This window comes from Narcine bancroftii, chromosome 7, assembly GCF_036971445.1.
Source record: "Narcine bancroftii isolate sNarBan1 chromosome 7, sNarBan1.hap1, whole genome shotgun sequence".
Classification (NCBI taxonomy): domain Eukaryota; kingdom Metazoa; phylum Chordata; class Chondrichthyes; order Torpediniformes; family Narcinidae; genus Narcine; species Narcine bancroftii.
In genome coordinates, this window is record NC_091475.1 from 31256427 (window position 1) to 31280133 (window position 23707).

The 23707-nt window shown below is 41.8% G+C and overlaps 2 protein-coding genes across 9 annotated transcripts in view; both read left to right on the top strand.

Annotated features, from left to right (window-relative positions):
• LOC138738691 (X-linked retinitis pigmentosa GTPase regulator-like) overlaps positions 1 to 23707 on the top strand; it is an 82705-nt gene that overhangs the window by 39366 nt on the left and 19632 nt on the right. For all 8 annotated transcript variants that reach the window (XM_069889397.1, XM_069889398.1, XM_069889394.1 and 5 more), the window contains one exon: positions 4008 to 4073. In XM_069889397.1, the coding sequence (XP_069745498.1) occupies positions 4008 to 4073 (66 nt within the window). The remainder of the gene's footprint in view (positions 1 to 4007; positions 4074 to 23707) is intronic.
• LOC138739722 (uncharacterized) lies at positions 4758 to 8458 on the top strand. The gene is made up of 2 exons (XM_069892327.1): positions 4758 to 6545; positions 6840 to 8458. Exons 1-2 carry the CDS (start codon positions 4758 to 4760, stop codon positions 8352 to 8354), a joined length of 3303 nt encoding a protein of 1100 aa, XP_069748428.1. The 3' UTR covers positions 8355 to 8458.

Sequence of the window (23707 nt, forward strand, 5' to 3'; positions counted from 1 at the left end):
CTCGCAATGGGGGAGTATTTCGATGAGAGTGACCAAAACTCCCTGAGCTTGAGCATAGCTATGGACGGACAATGATTAAACCAGACAAAATGGTAATTTAATTGGGGAAGGGCTAATTTTGATGGGATGAGGCAGGAAAAAGGGAGCATAAAATGGGAACAGGAGAAAGCACAGAATTAATATGGAGGATGTGTAGGGATCACATATGTTTGTCTCACTGAGAAAGGGAAAAGATGGTTGGAAAAGTGAAATGTGGTTGACAAAACAGGTGAGGCAGAAAGAAGCATACATTAGATTTGGGAAGCAAATTATGTGGTAGCCAGAAATGAAGGACTTAGGAGAGCTAGAAGGAAACATGAGAAGGCCTTGCAAAATTAGATTAAGGAAAACCCAAAGGCGTGAAGAACAAAAGGATGATGAGTGTGAAGGTAGGGCTGCTTAAGGATAAAGGCGGAAACGTGACTGGAGGAAGAGAAGGTTTGGGAGGTTCTAAATGAATACTTACTTCAGTATTCACCAATGAAAAGGACCTTGGTCAAGGTGAGGTCAGAACTAAACAAATGTGTTGGACCATGTAGAGATTCAGAAAGAATAAATGCTGGATCTTCTTAAAAACATTAGGATTGATAAGCCCCTGGGACTAGACGACATATACTCCAGGTTGCTATGAGAAAGGAAGGAAGAGATTCCTGGGGGTGGATGGGCGATAACCTTTGCGCCCATCTTGGCCACAGGGGAGGTGCTGGAGGATTGGAGAATGGCAAATGTGATCTCCTTGTTGAAAAAGTTAATAGGGAAAATCCAGGGATTTGTACATCAGTGGTGGGCAAACTATTGGAGAGGATTCTTAGGGACAGAATTTATGAGCATTTAGAGAAGTACAGTCTTCTCAGGGATAGTCAGCGTGGCTTTGTAAGGGGAAGTCATGCCTTCTGAGCCTAATTGATTTTTTTGAGGCAGTAGCAAAAGAACTTGATGAAGCTAGGGCATTAGAAGTGGTGTACTGTATATGGATTTTAGTAAGGCATTTGACAGTCCTCCATGGGAAACTGGTTCAGAAAGTTGAGGCATGGGATCCATGGAACCTTGGCTGTGTGGATACTGAATTGGCTTCCCTGTAGAAAGTAGAGAGTAGTGTTGGACAGGAAGTATTCTGCCTGGAGATCAGTGACTAGTGGAGGTCTGCAGCAATCTGTTCTGGGACTCCAGCTCTTTGTGATTTTTATAAATTATCTGGTCGAAGGAGTATAGGTATAGGTCAGTAAGTTTGCAGATGATATGAAGCTTGGAGGTGTTGTGGATAGTGTTGAAGGCTGTCAATAGGTTGCAACAGGATATAGACAGGATGCAGAGTTGGGCGGAAATGTGGCAGATGGAGTTCAATGTGGATAATTGTGGGATGATTTTTTTTCTAGATCAAACTTGAAGACTGAGTACATGGTTAATTGTAGGATATATAACAGTGTGGAAGGTAAGAGGGTCCTTGGAGTCCAAATCTATAGATTTCTTAAGATCATTGTGCAGGTCGATAGGAGAGTTAAGGAGGCCTATTGTAAGCTGGGCTTCATTAATTGGGGGATTGAGTTGAGGAGTCATGAGGTAATGATGCAGGTCTATAAATCTCTGGTGAGACCACACTTAAAATATTTTTTAGTTCTGGTCACCTCATTACAGGTAAGTTGTGGAAGCTATGCTATGAAGAGGGTTCAAAGGAGATTGATCAGGATATTGCCTGGATTGGAAAATATATCTCATGAGGCAAGGTTGGCAGAGCTCGGGCTTTTCTCTTTAGAGTGAAGAAGATTGAGAGGTGACTTAATAGATTATGAGTTGACAATAGATTATGAGAGGCACAGATAAGGAGATAGATAGCACCTTTTTCCCAGGGCAGCAGTAGCAAACACCAGAGGACATCTGTACAAAAGGAGGAAAGTTGAGGGGAGACATCAGGGGTAAGCTTTTTACACAGAGTTGTGGGCGCCTGGAATGCATTGCCAGGGTTGGTGGTGAAGCTGGGACAATAGGGTTATTTTAAAGACTCTTTGACAGCCACATGATGAAAGAAAAATAGAGAATTATGATGAAGGGAATTTTTTTTGGTAGGTATAAATGGCTTGGCACAACATTGTGGGCCGAAGGGTCTGTACTGTGCTATAATGTTCTAGGTTCTAAATCAGCATAGTTTTTTCACACTTATTTTTTCATTAATCTTGAAACATAGACTAATTTTGAAAATACATATTTAAAAAAGTGAAAACAGAAAATACTCAAGTTCTCTGCAGGTCAGGCAGCATCTGACAAAAGAGAAACAATATTATTTTTCCAGGTTGAAAGCCTTTTATCAGAAGTGGGAACTTGGAAAAATAAGTAGTTTTAAGTTTCAGAAAGAGTGGGGAAGCAATGAAGAAGACAAGGAGAACATTTCTGCTATGGTGAGACCAGGATTTCTGAGGGTTTTCACTCTTTACGGAGCCATCTAGTTGATGGATTAAGGAGGGAAGTTTGTGAGTGAGAACTGTTTTTTGTACCTTCTTATTGAAAGACAAATGAATAGTTAATTGTCGGATGATTAAATAAATCGGCTGCTAGTTTAAAAAAAACAGCATATCTATTGGAAGTGCAAAATACGGAATTTCAGTTGATATTAAATTGTACTTTAACAGATTTAGGAAAGCTTGAAATGGTTTCTTCTAGTGTCCATTTGTTAAAAATTCTTAAGTGATAATGTGTGCCTTGATAATTGGATTAATTGAGAGGCTACAATTGAAAAGTGAAAAACTGTGGATGCAGGAAATCTTAAATAAAAATATCAAACTTTGGAAATAATTTCAACATCTGTGGAGAAAGAAATCAAATTAATGTTTCAGGCCTCCTCTTCCCTGCTCTCACCTCTCCCTCATTAAGTGCTGCCTAACCTGCTAAGTATTTCCAACTGTTTTTTAAATTTCAATTCTTTTAAGCTTTGTGCTTTTGATTCAGACAATAGACAATAGGAGCTGGAGTAGGCCCTTTGGCCCGTCGAGCCAGCACCGCCATTTTACAGATCATGGCTGATCACTACCATCAGTACCCCTTTCCAGCCTTATCCCCATAACCCTTAACTCCTAATGACCTATTGTAAGTTGTCTTGATATTTTTCAGATGATCTTCTTTCCAGGGTATCTAATCACTGAAGTTTTTTATGTGAAATATTGGTTGTGCTAAAAAGTTATATGAAACGTAGATCATCATAGATCAACCAAAACCAATAAAGGAATTAATTTACAAAATTAACAATGTTGCTATGCAGTTTTACTGAAAGAACATTCCTATTTGGGAAAACCACATTACTCCAGTTCTTTGAAGAGATGAATAAAATATATTTGTGGCATTGTTTCAAATTTAATTCATAGATGGCAATATATAATTTTCCTCAAAGCAATGGCAGTCTTAGACTGAATCTCCTCTTAGACAGCACAAAGTTACTTGGGGAGTTAACAGGCTCTTGGTATACAGCTCTCTGCATTGATGATGATAGTTTAGGAGTCAGTAAATTTTCCACTGTAAAGATATATGTGAATTGTGTCTGCTTCCTCATCCTCCCTCCTTTTGCATCATACCATGCAAGTCTTTCTGGCCTGAAGAAGAGTAGACTGGGAATACTGGACTGGAGTAATTCATTGGAAGTCGCAGTCTGTTTGGTTCCATCACCTTAGTCAAGAAGTTGCAGTGACCTTTGTAATCGGGTCTGGGCTCCATTATGCAATGTCCAATAGGTGACTACAGATCTAATTTTTCCATTAGCAAATCTATTCTAGGGCTTGAATATTATCCTGGCTCTCTGAGCAAACTGTGCAGCCACAGTTGTTGACAGGAATTTTCTAAGTTTCTGTAATATCATGTAGTCTTAATAAATTAATAAATCTTGCATCCACTGTGAACTTTATTTGGTTGGTGTTAATTATTTATCTTATTACTGTATTATATATTGGAGTAGATCTTAACTTTGTTAAATTTTTGCTTTTCAGACACATTCGTTGTTGGTGAATCCTAATGACAAGACCTTGACCTTATCACCTATTCAGAAGGAACCGGTAAGTGCAACATTGAATTCCTTGGAAAATAATTATAATAAAAGAAATTGTTCAATGTAACATTGAGAAAAGTGCGAAAGGATGGAGCTTATATCTGGTATTCAGTACTCTATGCAGAATAGAATATTAGCAAATAAGAATATATCTACATTTAGAGATTTGCTCCATGGTTCAAGTAATGTAACAATTATTTATGTTACAATTCAGTGTTTGACAATGGTCAGCACAGCCAATGATGTCTAGCTATTTAATTCAGAAGAGGAATAACTTTAAAGTTGATCTTTGACTTTTGCTGCCCTTTTTCAGTATGAATTGAAAAATATTATTTGATTCAAATCATTGCAAAATACTGTCCTTTATTTATGCTGGGTATATTTTAATTCTTATTTTTATTGAGTCTCCTTATTAAATCTCTAACTACATGTCAGATGGAAAATTGTTACCTTTATCTCTACCCTATCCTAATCAATGATCTTTTTTATTAGAATCTGTTTCCTTCCTTTTTCAACTCTATTGATAATGTTATTCTATGTATTTAATTTTGTTTCTTGTTCATTCTTCTGTTTTATAATTTATTTACTATTTAGCACACAGAATCTGTGTGGGATTTATGTTTTACTTATAATAACCCTATTTTTTTCCTTCTCATTCATGGCTTTTCATTTGGAATAGAAGAAAGGTAAAATGTTTGGTAAGGGTGGACAAAGAAAGATTAATGACAGTCATAAGCAGGAAGTTAAAAAGCCCACAAAAGTTCCTCAGCAGAGTCAGTCTTCAAAACTAATTCTGCACGCAAGTGTACTTGAGGCAACGGCAGATGGAAACCACATCAAATGTAATCCCAAAGTTATTAACAAAAAGAAAAAAACTGGCAAAGAAAATATAATAGCCAAAAAGAAACAGTCTTCACCAACAAATGACCAACACTTATATGATAGCACTCCAATAAATGAAAGGCAAAGCAAGGAAACAAATAATTCAAAACAAAGAGAAGATGCAGCAGTGAAGGATGGAAAAGAAGTATTAAAATATGACATGAAAACCAAAGAAGAAAACATTAGCAATGTCAGAAGAGCTGGGCATAGTCAGATGGACAAAAGAATTAAAAGTAAGGGTGTAAATGTTCATAAATCAATGCCATCTTTTCCTTTCAAAGATGAGTTAGATAAAAAAGAGAAACAAGAAGAACAAATTAAACCTAAGTTTGTGCCTGATGAAAGGCAAGTATGGGGTGATTTAGAACGAAATGCAAATGCAGAAATGAGAACAAAAAATAAATTGCAAAAAAAAATTCTGAGAGTTGTCAACAAAAGAACTGAAAGGACCATTATAGATGATAAATCATTAAAAGAAGGTACAAGTATCAAAGAAAAGAAAAGAAAAGAAATTGAAGAACAGAAGACTGCAAACAGAACGGCTTCCAGAGATGAAAAGGCTACTGGAGCTGAGAAAAATAGTGAATTTAATCAGGAACAACCCAAGGAGAGAAAAACCATTGATAAAACTATAAGTGAGGGTAAGGCTCAAGAAATGGGACATGATGATGTTGGGGAAATTTATAAACAAAGTCATGCAACTGATCAAAACTTGAAAGAAGGTGGGGAGGGTAGTATACCTTTAGCATCAAGGGAAGAAAGTGAAACACAACAAGAAGGTGAGGAAGGAGGTGAGGATAGAGATGATGGAGCAGACCAGTATACAGATGCAAATGGTAATGTGGGAAGCAAGGCCGGAGACATTAGAGTTTATAAAGAGGATGTGGAAATAGATGGAGATGAGGAAACTGCTAGGATGAATAAAGAGGATGAAGAGGAGGAGGAAAATGAGAGCAGAGTAGATGAGAAAGAGGAAAAAGTCAAGAGCAGTGATGATCAAGACAAAGATGAATGCAGGGAAGCTGATGAAGTGGAAGAAAGTAAAATCAGGGGAGAAGAGGAAAATGAGGGCACGGAAAATGAAGAGGAAGGTCAGAGTGGGGCAAACAAAGAGGAAAATAGAGCCAAAAATAGGACCAAGTATGATGAAGGAACTGTTAATGAAAGAAACAAGAAGGAAGAAAATAAAAAGGAGGATGAGAATGGTGAAGAGGAGAGTGGTGGTGAGGAGGAGGATGAGGAGGAAGAGGAGAGTGATGGTGAGGGGGAGGATGAGAGTGGTGGTGAGAGTGGTGGTGAGGAGGAGGAAGATGAGAGTGGTGAAGAGGAGGAGGAGGAAGATGAGAGTGGTGAGGAGGAGAGTGGAGGTGAGGAGGAGGAGGATGAGAGTGGCGGTGGTGAGGAGGAAGATGAGAGTGGTGAAGAGGAGGAGGAAGATAAGAGTAGTGAAGAGAAGATTGGTAGTGAGGAGGAGGAGGAAGATGAGAGTGGTGGTGAGGAGAGTGGAGGTGAGGAGGAGGGAGATGAGAGTGGTGGAGGTGAGGAGGAAGATAAGAATGGTGGTGATGAGGAGGAGGAGGAGGGAGATGAGAGTGGTGCGGAGGAGAGTGGAGGTGAGGAGGAGGAGGATGAGAGTGGCGGTGAGGAGGAGGAGGAGGAAAATGAGAGTGGTGAAGAGAAGAGTGGTAGTGAGGAGGAGGAAGATGAGAATGGTGGTGAAGAGGAGGAGGAGGAAGATGAGAGTGGTGAAGAGGAGGAAGATGAGAGTGGTGAAGAGGAGGAAGATGAGAGTGGTGAAGAGGAGGAAGATGAGAGTGGTGAAGAGGAGGAAGATGAGAGTGGTGAAGAGGAGGAAGAAGAGAGTGGTGAAGAGGAAGATGAGAGTGGTGGTGGTGAGGAGGAGGAAGAAGAGGAAGAGAGTGGTGAAGAGGAGGAGGAAGAAGAAGATGAGAGTGGGGAAGAGGAGGAAGAAGAAGAGAGTGGGGAAGAGGAGGAAGAAGAAGATGAGAGTGGTGAAGAGGAGGAAGAAGAAGATGAGAGTGGGGAAGAGGAGGAAGAAGAAGATGAGAGTGGTGAAGAGGAGGAAGAAGAAGAGAGTGGGGAAGAGGTGGAAGAAGAAGATGAGAGTGGGGAAGAGGAGGAAGAAGAAGATGAGAGTGGGGAAGAGGAGGAAGAAGAAGATGAGAGTGGTGAAGAGGAGGAAGAAGAAGAGAGTGGGGAAGAGGTGGAAGAAGAAGATGAGAGTGGGGAAGAGGAGGAAGAAGAAGATGAGAGTGTTGAAGAGGAGGAAGAAGAAGATGAGAGTGGGGAAGAGGAGGAAGAAGAAGATGAGTGTGGGGAAGAGGAGGAAGAAGAAGATGAGAGTGGGGAAGAGGAGGAAGAAGAAGATGAGAGTGGGGAAGAGGAGGAAGAAGAAGATGAGAGTGGGGAAGAGGAGGAAGAAGAAGATGAGAGTGGGGAAGAGGAGGAAGAAGAAGATGAGAGTGTTGAAGAGGAGGAAGAAGAAGAGAGTGGGGAAGAGGTGGAGGAGGAAGATGAGAGTAATGAGGAGGAGGCAGAGAATGGTGAAGAAGTGGATGGAAAAGAGAATGACAAAAGCAGGAAAAAGGAGGGTGAAGAGGGTGAGAGCAGGGAAGAAGAGGGTGAAGTGGAAGTTGAGAGTGGCGAAGAGGAGGGCGAAGAGGAAGGTGAGAGCAGGGAAGGTGAAGAGGAAGGTGAGAGTGGCGAAGAGGAGGGTGAAGAGGAAGGTGAGAGCGGGGAAGAGGAAGGCGAAGGGGAAGGTGAGAGCAGGGAAGAGGAGGGCGAAGGGGAAGGTGAGAGCGGGGAAGAGGAGGGCGAAGGGGAAGGTGAGAGCGGGGAAGAGGAGGGTGAGGGAGAAGGTGAGAGGGGAGAGGAAGGGGAAGAAGAGGTGGAAGTGAAAGAGAAAGTTGTGGGTGGTGAGGAGGAAGGTGAAGGGGGTAGAGAAAGGGAAAGTGAAATTGGGAAATATGAAAGTACTAGAAGAAAAATTGAAGACGAGGAAAGAGCATGTTTAGAAGAGAAATCTGATGGAAAGAATTTTGAACAAAGCAAGAAAATGGAAGGAAGATGTAGATATAGAGGGAACTGGGTGGATGGTGAAGATGAAAATTATGTAGAAAATGTGGATGAAAAGGTTGCTGTTGCAGAGGATGAGAAGGCTGACAGAAGTGAAAGAAGAAATGAAAGGATAAATGTGAATAAAATTGAAGATGACATAAGGGGCAATGATGAGAGACAGAAAACAAAAACTAAAAGAACAATTGTTTTGAAAGAGCATACTAGTGGAAAACAAAAAAGGAAAGAAAAGCCAAGTATAAAGAAAGAGGAATCTAACTCCAAGAAATTTTGGAATAATGTGCTACCTCATTATTTAACGCTGAAATAAAAAAAATGAGACCATTCTATTAGGAAGTTATAAATTTGACCAGCTAGTTCTATGGAAATACTCAGAGTGCAAAATTAAAACAAACATGTGCCTTTCTGCTTTTCTCCACTCCTAATTCAAAAACTATGTTCTTCTGTTTGTGTTTCAGTTTTTTTTCTATGTATTTCATGTGTTATGTTCTGTAATTTGTGGATCAATGTTTTTTCCTTTCTGTATGATCAGTTCTTTACAATTTCTGCATCACAAATTCTTTTTATAATTTATTAAATTTGTATGTTTTCTAAAATAACGATCTAGGACATAAGCAGAATCAATGAGATAGAAAATTGCGGCAAATATTACACCAAACTAATTTTTGCTTTCGACAAATATGATAGGTTGTATAATTAGATGTTTTTTCTGATTCTATCTATTTTCTCTAGCTAACTGCAAAGAGTACATAAGGTGAAGTTGTTTAGAAACATTCAAACAGTGGCTCTCAACCTTTTTCTTTCCATTCACATACCACTTTAAGTATTCCCTACGCTATAGGTGCTCTGTGATTAGTAAGGGATTGCTTAAGGTGGTATATGGGTGGAAAGAAAAAGTTTGAAAACCTCTGTTTTAATTGTACCTAATTGACTCGTTATGTGCATGGCTTCATAACTCTAAAGGAAATGGGCCAATGGCAATTTTTCTCAAGCAAAATATTTCAGTAACAATTGGGTCTAGAGCAGTGGTTCTCAACCTTTCCTTCCCACTCACATACCACCTTAAGCAATCCCTTGCTAATCACAGAAAACCAATGGCATAGGGATTACTTAAAGTGGTATGTAAGTGGAAAGAAAAAGGTTGAGAACCACTGCTCTAAAGGAAATGTGATCTAATTTGGTGGGAAAAAAGCTGTTGAACCCAAGTTCTGCTCATGATTGAGATGCAATGTGAACTCCATTTAAGACATTCTGGATGGTGGGAGCTGAGATTAAAAGTTGCAGTGAGTGAGGCGTTCTGTTGAATTTGAGGATGAACAAGTAAAGAATACAGCAGATGATGATACCTGCACAGAACCATTCAAGAAAACTGCACTGATGTTTTGTGGTTTAGGTCTAAAAAGTATTTTTGCTGCTGTTTTGAGCTACCTCCACAAACTCTGGTTTTAGGAGGCTTCGGCTTCACTTATAGTGAAACCTGGAAATCAGATGATCTCTAAGCACTAAATGCTGCTGCTGTTTTGTTTTAATATTGGCAATTGCACAGCTTGAAAAACTACCGACAGAACCTGAAGTTGAGTAATGTATGTCAAATTCTGACCAAGGCATGACACTTCCTGAGTTGTATATTCCAATTCTCTTGAGATGTTTGATTACTTTTTGCATCAGTGATTCTTGGAGATTTATGCTCCAGATAAAGTATATTCAGCTCAATGTGCCTAACCTAGCCATAGATGCACAAACTGAATGACTCTTCTAAAATTTCCAGTTTCCCTGCTTGAAGAAATTGTTTGGTTTGTCTTTCTCAGCTCAGAAATGGACTACACTAAATTTCCCTGCAATGGTTTCCCCAATTTACTCTCTTTGTTTTGAGATGTAGAGAAATAAAAGACAAAAAGAGCAAACAGAAGGAAATTTGGGATCTACCTTAAGTTAGGACCTGGTTGTCTACTCCCTACCCTACTCTTGGTCGCCTTTTTCTTCCTTTTCGGAGTATTTGAGAGATTGGATAAAATGGATCGAATCCTGTTGGCTGCAAAGTCTAAAACTGGGGAACATACTGATTATTTCAGGAGTAACTTGTGAAAGGCTTCAGTACAAATTTGGAACTTCTCCAATTGATGCCAAGCCATTGTTTGTGTGCCTTCTGCGGTTGTTAAAATCATTGTGCTTTCAAGAACTTGCGGTACTTGTCCTCAATCGCTGTATTCTGTAAATACTTGTTCCCTACATCCTTCCTCACAGTAATCCTCTCTCTTATCAATTTTAATAGAAGGTAGATTATCTCATAGTAAATGCTTGGGAGTTGGTGGTTTAATGTTGAAGTTTTTTTGTTACTGTAAGTTATGTCTCCTCCTTGCATTCAAGATGTGTTTTCTTACCTTTGTTTCTCTTTCGCTACGATCCACTTCCATCAATATTTTATCTTAGTTTCCAAGCCTTATTTTCCCACTAGTCCTTTTCACTTTCCCATCAAACCTAAAGTTTCTTTTACAAATACTAAATTGATATTCCACATTTTATTTGGTCAGAGGACTTGTGGCATAAAAATGGCAGTGGCTTTTAACTTTCAACAGACAAATGGTCATTTTGTGATGAGGAACTGCAAAGCTCAAGCCCCAAAGGTTGCAGGGAAGGAAAGGAAATAGCTGAGATTTGAGGTAGTAGCAAGGAACAAGTGAAGGCAGGTGGAAGGATGATGATAGTTGGTAGCAGAATAATGATGGTGGAGGAAATGCTAATGAAGCCAATGAATGGGCCTCATTGGTGAAGAGTGACCAAAAATAAAGTCCAATGGCCATAGAAACATACCAGAAATAAACATAAAGAGGGGAATTAAAAAGTATTTGTTTCAAATTTAAATGTTATGTATGTTGTATTTATCAGAGCACTGCTAGCTAGGCTGAATATTTGATAGTCAAGCCTGCCATCTATGTTGAGCATCAAGTAATGCATGGCAAAGGAGGTAAATGGAAAAACAAAACATAACAAGAGCATCTCACAAGTGCATACCTGACACTTGCCATCTCCAGCGGTCACAGAAGCTCTATCTCCATTGAATAGAATACCTACAATCTGAAGCATTTCTGCCTCCCCAAAAGTAACGCCAATAAAGTTCCACCAAAAACAGGATGCTTTGATTCAATTGTAATTTAATTTAAAGAAAACAATTGGAGGTTATAAAATAGTTACAGCATTATCTTAATGAAGCCACACATGAGTAATGGCTAATCGGATTATGGAAATTTACACTTGCAGAATTCACTATGAAATACAATTCACTCATGGAATTTGGAAAACAATTAAATAAATCAGCATAAAACTTTTTAAAATCTAACTCATTTCTTGATGCATGCTTATGTTACTGCTTTGCATCACAGAAAATTGCAACCTGGCCCATTTTCTAGAAATGTACCCCCCCCCCCCCAAAGAAAAAGTAATACAGGATCTGCCTGTAATTTTAATTCTGTGTTGCTGGGACCATAGGTGTGTCCTCTGAGTGTGCAGCTGTTCACTATTGAACATTGTAATTTGAAAAGTTAGATTGTTGTCACTGGAATTTGTTTTAATAGTTCGGGAAAAATATTTCACAGAATAGCTACAAGTTTACTTTGTATGGCTGCTTCCTGCATTAGAATCTATGATAGAGCATATTTTATAATAAAGCAAGGGAATAGTTTTCATAAGCATTGAGTTATATGCAGAAGACGTGTAGCCACAGCTAAAAGATTGATTAAATACACCCTTCTCAGATCATAAGCTGATTCACTTGGAGCAGGTTGCAGGCATGTCCATGGCATTTGTTTGTAGCTCTGAATACTATATGTGTTGACTGCAATACCTTTTGAATCTCATTGTGCGCAATACAGATTACAAGAGCAATCTATACTTGGATCCGATTACACTTGGAACTGTTGTCAGTTACTAACTGATGTGTAAACAATGCATTTGTGTTGTCATAGTTTTGTATACTTGCATAGTTATTTACATTTAACAAATACTGTGCTTTTGAAACTGTTGAAAATTATATAGGGAAATTGGAAATTAAAATGATTCAAATTTGGTGTTTATTTTTATAATGTATTTCACTAACATTCTTTCTCAGACAGGTTTTACAAATTATGCTGTAGTTTCCTAGAAATACATTTTCAAAAATGTACAGAAAGATTGTAAACCTTTGTAATTCTTTATTGTCATGGGCCAAGTGAAATAAGCGTTCTTCAATGTACCAGGAAGATTGTGCATTGGATTTTTTGCCAATTAACTGTAAATACTTAATTAAAATGATTTGATATTTACGTGTATTATTTGTTGCAGCTTGCCTGTGGGGCCATTGGGTTCTTTTAAATAATTTTTTAATTTTTCACACTGTGAACCACATCAACCAAAATATATTCAAACGTTTCTCATTAAATATACACAGTGGCATTTTCTCCCTTTTTTTTCCCCCTTCCCACCCTCCTCCAAAACCAATAAATATTCAACATATACAATACAATAAAACCATTAAACAATGTCATCACACAATGAAAATTAAACAAGAAAAATGTGTCATCTACTTTTACACCCTGGATCAAGTCATTTTGCCTTCTTATTTTAGGGGATGGAGGTCCGAGGCAAGCCCTCCCAGTTATGTTCCATGTATGGTTCCCAAATTTGTTCAAATAATGTGACTTTATTTTAAAAATTATATGTTATTTTTTCCAATGGAATACATTTATTCATTTCCATGTACCATTGCTGTATTCTCAGGCTCTCTTCCATTTTCCAAGTTGACATTATACATTTTTTTGCTACTGCTAAGGCTATCATAATAAATCTTTTTTGCGCTTTATCCAATTTGAGGCATAATTCCTTACTTCTTATATTACTTAGAAGAAAGATCTCTGGATTTTTTGGTATGTTATTTTTTGTGATTTTATTTAATATCTGATTTAGATCTTCCCAAAACATTTTCACTTTCTTACATGCCCAAATTGCATGTACTGTTGTTCCCATTTCCTTCTTACAGCGAAAACATCTATCTGATACTGTTGGATCCCATTCTTTTAACTTTTGAGGTGTGATATATAACCTGTGTAACCAATTATACGTAACCTTGTCTTTATTGTATTCTTCATAGTTCCAGAACATAATTTTTCCCATACTTCATTTTTTATCTTTATGTTTAAATCCTTTTCCCACTTTTGTTTAGGTTTATAGCTTATTTCATCATTTTCCTTAACTTGCAGCTTAATGTACATGTTCATTATAAATCTTTTAATATCATTGTGTCTGTAATCACATATTCAAAGCTGCTTCCTTCTGGTAATCTCAGTCTGTTTCCCAATTTATCCTTTAAATAAGCTTTCAGTTGATGGTATGCAAACACTGTATCATGAGTTATTCCATATTTGTCCTTCAACTGTTCAAATGTTAATAAATTATTACCAAAAAAACAATTTTCTATTCTTTTGATTCCTTTTCTCTCCCATTCTCTAAAGGAAAGGTTATCTATTGTAAAAGGGATTAGTGGGTTTTGTGTCAATAACAATTTTGGTATTCAGTAATTGGTTTTTTTCCTTTCTAAGTGGATCTTTTTCCATATATTAAGTAAATGATGCAATACTGGTGAGCTTTTATATTGCACCAGCTTTTCATCCCACTTATAAAGTATATGTTCCGGTATCTTCTCCCCTATTTTATCTAGTTCTATCTTAGTCCAGTCTGGTTTTTCCCTTGCCTGGTAAAAATCTGATAAATACCTTAATTGTGCTGCTCTATAATAATTTTTAATGTTTGGTAACTGCAAACCACCTTGGTTATACCTCTCTGTTAATTTATCTAACGGTTTCCCCCCTTTCCACAAGAATTTCCTTATTATTCTCTTTAGTTCATTAAAGAATTTCTCTGTTAAGGGAATTGGCAACGATTGAAATAAGTATTGTATCCTTGGGAAGACATTCAATTTAATGCAGTTTACCCTCCCTATCAACGTTAGCGGTAATTCTTTCCAATGTTCTAAGTCTTCCTGCAATTTTTTTATTAGTGGCTGATAATTTAGTTTGTACAAGTGGCTTAAGTTATTATCTAACCTGATCCCTAGGTATCGGATTGCTTGTGCTTGCCATTTAAATGGTGATTCTTTTTAAAATTCTGTATAGTCTACGTTACTCATTGGCATCACTTCACTTTTATTTGTGTTGATCTTGTACCCCGATATTTCTCCATACTCCTTCAATTTCTTATGTAATTCTTTTATTGATATTTCTGGTTCTGTTAGGTATACTATGATGTCATCTGCAAATAAGCTGATTTTATACTCCTTCTCCTTTATTTTTATCCCTTTTATTTTATTTTCTGTTCTTATCAGTCCTGCCAATGGTTTTATTGCTAAGGTGAACAATGAGGTAGATAATGGACATCCCTGTCTATTTGACCTACTTAATTTAAATTGGTTCGATACATATCCATTTACTGTTACCTTATATAATGCTTTAATCCAATTAATATAGGGGGCCATTGGGTTGATGAAAGAGGGGCCAATCTCAGATTTCCTTTATACAAATCCAATGTTACTTGATGTGTTGTTGGGAAATAATTTGGGGCTGCTGAACTTAACTGTTTGAGGTCATTGCCCCCTTTTATGACCTGTTCACATTTGGACACTGAAAGTATAGTTCACCCACCACTAGCAAATATTATTGAATGAGACTGACCAGTTAGTTAATGCACTTGTTGGAAATGCTTCATGTTCTGCCAACCTTGTTACCAATATAATCCGGGGTCGTTTTTGAGGTGATTTTTTTTTCTTGGGTGGGGGGGGTTAAAAGGGGTCCTATATGCTGTCGAATATGGGTAACTCTTTTTGACATTGAAAATTGTATCTGTTTTTGCTAATTAGCAAAATTAGAGCTTGTTGATGTTTAACAAGTCAAAGTAGAATAATGACCTGTGTTGGATCATTTAATGTCAAAATAAATTTTACAGAAATTATTTTGGCCCACATTAGGGCCAAAATCAGACAGAATTATTTCATGAAATGCAGATATGATATTTGTTTCCTTTTCATTAGAATCATCTCTAATTGAGTGAACAAAATCAGTAAACGCTGGAAACACTTGATGAGTCAGCTGTAACTGTGGAGAGCGAAATAGAGTGACTTTTTCAAGTTATAGACCCTTTGTCGGACTAATTCTGCAAAAGGGTCTCCCACCTGAAACGTTAACCCTGCTTCTCTTTGCATAGATGTTGCCTGACTTCCTGAATGTTTTCAGCATGTTCTGATTTCTTATTGACTTGTTTTAGATATCCATCATCAGCTTTTTGTTTATTTCCAACTGACTTGGTGTTTTCTTTAAAACACATGATTAAAGTTATGTTTTAATGTTTTTAAAGTGACTCGTTAAATGGTTATAGATTTAGAAAATGGGCTGTAACTATCCAAGGAGTTGTTACAGGGGCAAATGCACAGCACCTTCAGGATATAAGGTCAGAGGAGGAAGCCCAACCGTGAGAAAATTATGGATCTGTAGCAGCGGCTACACTGCTCCTGCAATAACACACGCAACCAGACGGGTTGAGCTCAGTGAGCAGACTAGTTTATTGCAGGCTGCTGGGCCGGACTTATACTCCTAGCCCAGACCTGGCTGAGAACCGCGCTCGAGGGCGCTGATGTCGTCCGGGTATCAACGTGGTCCCCAAGCGCGGGTTTCTGAGCCCCGAGCTGGAAGGAAGGGAAACCCCGACGGCGCCATTTTAGCTGGCTGCCCCGCTGCGTGGCTTACAAGTGGGGCTGGTTCACCTACCTTGTGATGGGCCACCACACAGCCCCCCTCCCAGAACCGGCGCCAATGTCCTTTTTGCCAGGCGGCCTCGCTTCTTGGGTTGGGCAACGACCATGGGCTCAGTGGGATTGAGGTATGCTGTCTTCAGCCTGTCCATGGTAAACAGCTCATGCCTGCCGCCCAAGTCCAGCGTGAACGTTGAGCTGGAATGCTGTATAACCCTGTATGGCCCCTCGTATGGTCGCTGCAGAGGTGCTGCGGTCGGGCCCCGCCGAACAAAAATGAACTCCGTGGAAAGCAGCTCGCCAGGAACGTGAGTCGGGCGGGTGCCATGCCTGGGTGGCGGTGGGGGTTCGAAGGAGTCCAAGCATGCCCTGAGGTGAGGAAGTAGTTCATGCGGCGACCGCTGGGGATTGTGAGGTGCATTGACGAACTCACCAGGTAGTGCCAGTGGCGCACCGTAGACTAGCTCAGCTGATGATGCCTGCAGATCTTCTTTGGGAGTGGAGCAGATGCCCAGGAGCACCCAAGACAGTTCGTCTGTCCAATCAGGACCGGTGAGGCGGGCCATGAGTGCCGACTTAAGGTGGCGGTGCAGACGTTTGACCAGTCCATTGGCCTGCAGGTGGTAGGTCGTTGTGTGGTTAGCTGTATCCCCAACCTGCTGGCAAGCTGTGCCCAGAGCGCAGATGTGAACTGGGCACCCCGATCGCTGGTGAGGTGAGCCGGGATGCCGAACCGGGCGACCCAACCATGCAACAGGGCTTGGGAGCAGGAGTCGGTGGAGGCATCTGGGTTCGGGATCTCCTCAGGCCAGTGAGTGGTGCGGTCCACCACTGTAAACAGGTAACAGTTGCCCAGGGAAACGGGTAAGGGCCCGACGATATCCACGTGAATGTGGCTGAACCGTTCCCGGATGTGCTCAAACTCCTTTCCGGGCGCCCTGGTGTGCCTGTGCACCTTGGACGTCTGGTGATGGGTGCATGTTCTGGCCCGGTCCAGGATCTGCTTCTGCAGCCCATGCCATACGAACCATTCTGCCACCATCCGGACCATGAACCTGATGGACGGATGTGAAAGGTTGGGGATGTGACAGAAGACCTGCCTGCGCTACTGCTGCGGAACCACTGGCCGCGGGGTGCCCAAGGAGATATCACACAGGATGGTGCCTTCGCATCTCGGAGTCAGGAGGTCTCGGAACCACAGATCGGTGATAGCGGTCCTGAAGGCCCTCATCTCCTCATCAGCTTCCTGGTCCCGGGCAAGCTGGTCAAAGTCGAGGCCGGGCGTCAGTGCGCAGATTGCCGATCATGAGAGTGCATCGGCAACCACATTGTCCTTCCCTGCCTTGTGCTGAATGTCGGTGGTAAACTCCGACACGAAGGAGAGGTGACGCTGCTGGCAGACCGACGCATCATCGCGAGCCATCGCGAGCGCCTGGGTGAGGGGGTTTGTGGTCGGTGAAGATGGTAAAAGTCCTCCCCTCCAAAAAATAGCAGAAATGCCGCACCGCTAGGTACATGCCCAGTAACTCACGGTCGAAGGCACTATACTTGCGTTCCAGCGGGTGGAGCAGGTGGCTGAATAATACCAGCGGCTTCCAATACCCATTCACCTGTTGCTCCAGGATGGCACTGACGGCTGTGGCAGAAGTATCGACAGAGCGTTCCATATGCAGGTCGGTGTGTGGGTGGGCGAGCATGACTGCCTTCGCGAGGGCATCCTTGCTGGCCTCAAATGCGGTGCAGGCTTCTGGGTTCCAAGTGAGCGTCTTGTGTTTGCCTGCGATGAGGGCGAACAGCGGCTGCATGATGCGCGCAGCTCCCGGGATGAAGCGGTTGTAAAAGTTGACCATACCCGCGAACTCCTGCAGCCCCTTGAGGCTGTTCGGGCATGGGAACTCCCTGATGGCGGCAACCTTCGCAGCGGCGGGAGTGGCTCCTTCAGCTGTGATATTATAGCCCAGGAACTGCATGGACTCTTTCCCGAACTGGCTCTTGGCCGGGTTGATGATAAGGCCGAAGTCGGCCAGCTGGGAGAAAAGGGCATGTCGGTGGGCCTTGTGTTGTGCCCGGTCCTTGCTGGCGACAAGGATGTTGTCCAAATAAATAAAGATGAAATCCAAGTCCCTGTCCACAGAGTCCATGAGGAGCTGGAAGGTCTGAGCGGGGTTCTTGAGCCCGAATGGCATGCTCAGGAATTCAAACAGGCCAAAGGGGGTGATGATGGCCGTCTTGAGTATGTCCTCAGGGTGCACCGGGATCTGGTGACATCCGCGCACCAGATCAACCTTGGAGAAGACCCTCGTGCCATGCAGGTTGGCCATAAAGTCCTGGATGTGAGGGATGGGGTAATGGTCAGGAACTGTTGCCTCGTTGAGCCGTCGATAGTCTCTGCAGGGATGCCAGCCGCCAGAGGCTTTCGGGACCAGGTGGAGCGGCGAGGCCCATAGGCTGTCGGACCGCCGAATGATTCCCCAGCTCCAACAGGTGTGAAAACTCCTCCTTCGCTACCTGGAGCTTGTCAGGCAGGAGCCGGCGTGCTTTGGTGTGAATCGGTGGGCCCTGGGTAGGGATGTGGTGGAACACACTGTGGCGTGGCGAGGCAGCAGAGAACTGTGGCTTGAGGAGTGTCGGGAACTCGTCCAGGATCTGCTGGAACTCATCTCTGGGCATACTGATTGTGGCCATCTGCGATTGCTCCGAGCAGGAGGCGTCGAGGTGAACGGCCTGGAAGGTACGGGCGTCCACCAGGTGCCTACCTCGAATATCCACCAGAAGCCTGTGTGCGAGGAGGAAGTCTGCACCCAGGATGGCAGTCGGGAGGGATGAGATGGTGAATCTCCATGCGAAATTCTGTTGGCCGATCTGGAAGTGGACTGTCTTGTCTCCATAAGTCCGGATTGCTGTAGCGTTGACCGCACGGAGGGGAGGTCCACGAGGTCAGTTTCTGGATTCGATGGTTGTGGCCAGTATGATGCTGATCTGGGCTCCAGTGTCAACGAGGATCCGCCGGCCGCTGACTGAATCCTGCAGGTAGAGAAGGCTGTGTCCTTGGCTAGCCGCCGCATCCATTAACAGCGGCCAGCCCGGTCATTTCCCTGGAACGAGCAGGGCTGACGACACTTCCGAGCCTTGGCTCCCCAGTGCTGGTGGTAGAAGCAGAGGCCTGAAGTGGATGCTGTGGCATTGGTTATGCTCTCGGAGGCCCCTGCAGGGGCCAGGTGCTCTACCACAGTGCTAGGGGTGGGCTTGGTGTGGTTGTACCTGTGCCCATGCCTCATGACCTGCTGGACCACTGAGCCTTCCAAGAATCGTATGAGCCATAGCTCTTGGGCCTTCTGGGCGACCTTCCTTGGGTCAGTGAAGCTCTCCCGAACCAGTAACGGGCGGATGTCCCCGGGCATATGTTTGAGGAAGATGCGCTTGAAAAGTGGGCAGTTGGTGTGCTCACCCATGAGCACGAGCATCTCATCCATCAGTTTCATCGGGGACCTGTCCCCCAGGGTGTCGAGGAGCAGCACCCGAGCAGCATGCTGGTGTCTGGATAGTCCGAGGGACCCGGTAAGCACTCGCTTGATGGTCTCATACTTGTCCTCGGCGGGTGGGTGCTGAACAAGGTGCAGCATGCGTCTGGTGGTGGCCTGGTCCAGGGCGACCACATGGTAGAATTTGGTCATGTCGGACGAAATGTGGCGGAGGTGAAACTGGGCCTCTGCGTGAACGAACCAGGTCTCTGGCTCCTGAACCCAGAATTCAGGCAGTTTCACGGCTGTAGCGCTGATCCCAGGCTCGCTTATGATGGGTTCAAAGACATTTGAACCAGTCAGGGTCACCAACTGTAGCGGCAGCTACACTGCTCCTGCAATAACACACGCAACCAGATGGGTTGAGCTCAGTGAGCAGACTAGTTTATTGCAGGCTGCTGGGCTGCACTTATACTCCCAGCCCAGACCTGGCTGAGAACCGCACTGGAGGGCGCTGACGTCATCCGGGCATCACGTGGTCCCCAAGCGCGGGTTTCTGAGCCCCGAGCTGAAAGGAAGGGAAACCCCCGACGGTGCCATTTTAGCTGGCTGCCCCGCCGCATGGCTTACAAGCGGGGCCGGTTCACCTGCCTTGTGGTGAGCCGCCACAGATCTTTCATTAGGTCTTTGAAGTTGGAGATGATATAAATCTGTGGGAAATAGTTTCCACACAAACTGTCATTAGTTGGAAGAGACATGTTCCATCATTGGTACTGGTGCCAAAAGGAAAGCACAAGTATACAGCAATAGACTGGGACGTTCATGAGTATTTTTAATGCAATTCACAGATGGTTCATTATAGGTATGAATTTCCACTGTGCTGTAAAATATTTAGATTAAAATATTGCCACAAAATTTGCAATGAGATCACCCGTGAGACAATGAGTATGCACTAATACAGTGGAGGAAATTTGAAAAAAAATTATGGCATGTTCACACATGGCATTAAATGCAGAAAATTACAAATGAAATGTACACAGGCCAGACAGTAAATTTGGAAAATTGTATTGTTACAAACTAACTGACCCCCGTTAGTACTAACACAAGAACAGCAATGGAAGATTCTTCAGACAGTGGTAAATTCAAAATAATAGTTTTTATTAGACTATTAACTGCATAACAGTTCTCACTTGACTCTAAACTTGCTTAACCCCAATTATGCGTGAATGTAATTATATAAATGTGTATGTGTATTAAAGTCCAAACTATTTCAGTTTAAACTTGAGTCGGAAAAGTTACTTTTAAGGCCCAGTATTTTAAAGTTTTGTTGAACTTGAAGGTCTATTGTAGTTTAGAAGTGATTACAAAACAAGTTCTTTTAAATTGTTGCTTAAAGCAGTAATGAAGTGTTTGATAACACTGAGTTAGTCTCGAGATGGCAGAGGTCGACAGCATCGAGTCCACGCTGCTGAAGATCCAGCTGCGCTGGATGGGTCACGTCTCCAGAATGGAGGACCATCGCCTTCCCAAGATCGTGTTATATGGCGAGCTCTCCACTGGCCACCGTGACAGAGGTGCACCAAAGAAAAGGTACAAGGACTGCCTAAAGAAATCTCTTGGTGCCTGCCACATTGACCACCGCCAGTGGGCTGATATCGCCTCAAACCGTGCATCTTGGCGCCTCACAGTTTGGCGGGCAGCAACCTCCTTTGAAGAAGACCGCAGAGCCCACCTCACTGACAAAAGGCAAAGGAGGAAAAACCCAACACCCAACCCCAACCAACCAATTTTCCCCTGCAGCCGCTGCAAACGTGTCTGCCTGTCCCGCATCGGACTTGTCATCCACAAACGAGCCTGCAGCTGACGTGGACTTTTACCCCCTCCATAAATCTTCGTCCGTGAAGCCAAGCCAAAGAAAGAAAGTCCTTAGACTGTTCAAACTCACAAACCTTGTTGAGTTATTTTCCCAGGAAAAGATTTCTTCTTTAACTCCCACACTGGTTTACTTCAACTCCCTCTTAGCTTCTTAAGAATTTTGGAGTTCTTGTCCACGATGAGGCTGCCTTCTAATAACAAAATGAGACAGTCAGAAGTGGTCTGCCTTACCTTAAAGGCAGTTTGAACAGCACCTTTTCCTTCTCCAGAGAATACTGTCAATCTTCTTTTCCTTCTCCAGAGAATACTGTCAATCTTCTTTTCCTTCTGGTTTCTGGTCTCAAGATGCCTCTGCCTTCGGAGAAATATACCCTTAAACTCATATGAAATGACCACCAATGAGGTCAGTCTTAATTCCTAGAAAACATGTGATCAGTTTCTGGAATTTTAAATAGATGCCAACCCCAGTTTCTTGTTAACCATGTGATTTTTATACCTCTGTCTTGTAGGTGACACGACTCCGAAAGATTACCTCACTTCTGTTTCAAAGGCTTAAGTATATGACTCAAATTGCTCTTGTTTCATTTCTCTTGTTCAAGAGGCCTTAAGTGGTTTATTTTAAAAACAGATGGCTTCCTTCAGCAGTTCTTATTGAATATTTAGATACTTCATTTTTTCACCAGGTTCTTGAATAATTAAGACCCACTTCAGATCCATTAGCTCTGTCTTTCCAAGACACGTGAACTCTGAAAATGAACACTCTTTCTGAGTTCAGTGATGTATCTGTAAATGTGCTGACCTGTGTGTGAGATCCTGTACCAGCCCACAACTAATTTACTAAGAATACACATACAATATTTCAACTCTATAATTTACTTTACCAGGACATTTTTATAAGAAATATAGCTTAACCTTAACCTAAATATTATTATTAACACAGATCCTTTACCGTAAACTTAAATGAATGCTTCTCATCTGTGGAGAAGGTTAAGGAAGCTTGGGAATTCAGGGAATGAAATAGTAATATCTTGTACCTTTATTTAAGAAGAACTGCATGAAAAGCCATGGAACTATAGGTCAATGTTAGGAAAGCTATTAAAGAGGTTGGGTACAAAATTAGCTTTGTTGTTGAAGTCAGAGTAGTGAAAGTTTCTTTTTTAGATTGGAGGTCCATGATTAGCGGGGCAGAGATCAGTGCTGCGTCCTCCATTGTTTGTTTCTATATGAATGATTTTAATTAGAATATAGGTAGCATGGTCAGTAAGTTCATGGTTGACATCAAATTTAGCTGTATAATGGACACTGAAGAATTCTATCTAAGATTACAGCAGAATCTAGATGAACTGGAAAAATAGACCAAGGAATAGTAGAATGAATAACTTGGATAAGTGTGAAATGTTATGGTTTGGGAAGTTAAACCAGGGCAGGACATACACAGTAAATAGTAGGCCCTGGAAAGTGCTGTGGAACAGAGTAACCGAGGGGTAGAAGTAAATAGTTCTCTGAAAGTGTTAAAGAGGTAGACAGGGTGGAACGAAAGTGGTTCATTGTTCAGGGCATAAAGTATTAGAATTAGAAGTGCAAGATGAGGCTACATTTGAAGTACTGTGTGCAGTTTTGATAAATAAGGATGTTGTTAAACTGGAAAAAGCCCAGAAGAGATTCACAAAAATGTTGCTGAGACTGAGTTATTAGGAGAGACTGCTTAGGTTGGGCTTTTTACCTTGGACCATGGAGGGTGGTGACCTTAATGAGGTATACAAAATTATGAGGAGCATAGATAAAATGAACGATGACTGACTTTCTCAGGGTGGTAGAGTTTAAATTTGGAGAGCATAGATTTAAGGTGAAAGGGGAAAGATTTAAGGGGTATGCAGCGGTGTTAAGTATATGGAATGAGTTGCTAGAGAAGTGGTAGAAACATTTAAATAGGTATACAGAAAAGAGAGATTTAGAAGAATGGGCCATATGGACTAGCTAAGCCAGGCACCTTGGTCAGCATGGGCAAGATGGGCTAAAAGGCCTGTGTCTGTGGTGTTTTTTTGGTTGATGACAATCCTCATGACTTGATTGATTCTGTGTGTATAACACTGATATGAGGAGAGATTGTTCCGATGTTTGGTCACGGTGGGGGGGTAGGGAATTTCTCACATCATTGTTTGGATAGATTGTAAAAGAGAAATGTGCACAATTGTCAAAAGTATTTTATTGTATTGATGTCCTTCACACAACCCAAATTTTTGAAAACAGTAATTATTGAATATTTATAATTACAATAATTTTCAAATATTGTGTGTATCTTATGACCTAAGGTTGTTTTCTTGAAACAAAAGTGCTATTTAGCCACAATAAGCCAGTTTCAGAATTATTTATTAAAAGTAAGGCAACATTTTCTTACATGTGCTCCTCTTGCAGGATGGGGAAATATGGAAGATCTCCAATGTTCCTGATTAACTTCACTTGCGAGAAATGCTCCTGACTACAGCTTCTTATAGACTCCATTAGGGAAATAGAACTGGGGCTGAATAAATTTCAGATCATTCTGGAATTACAGGG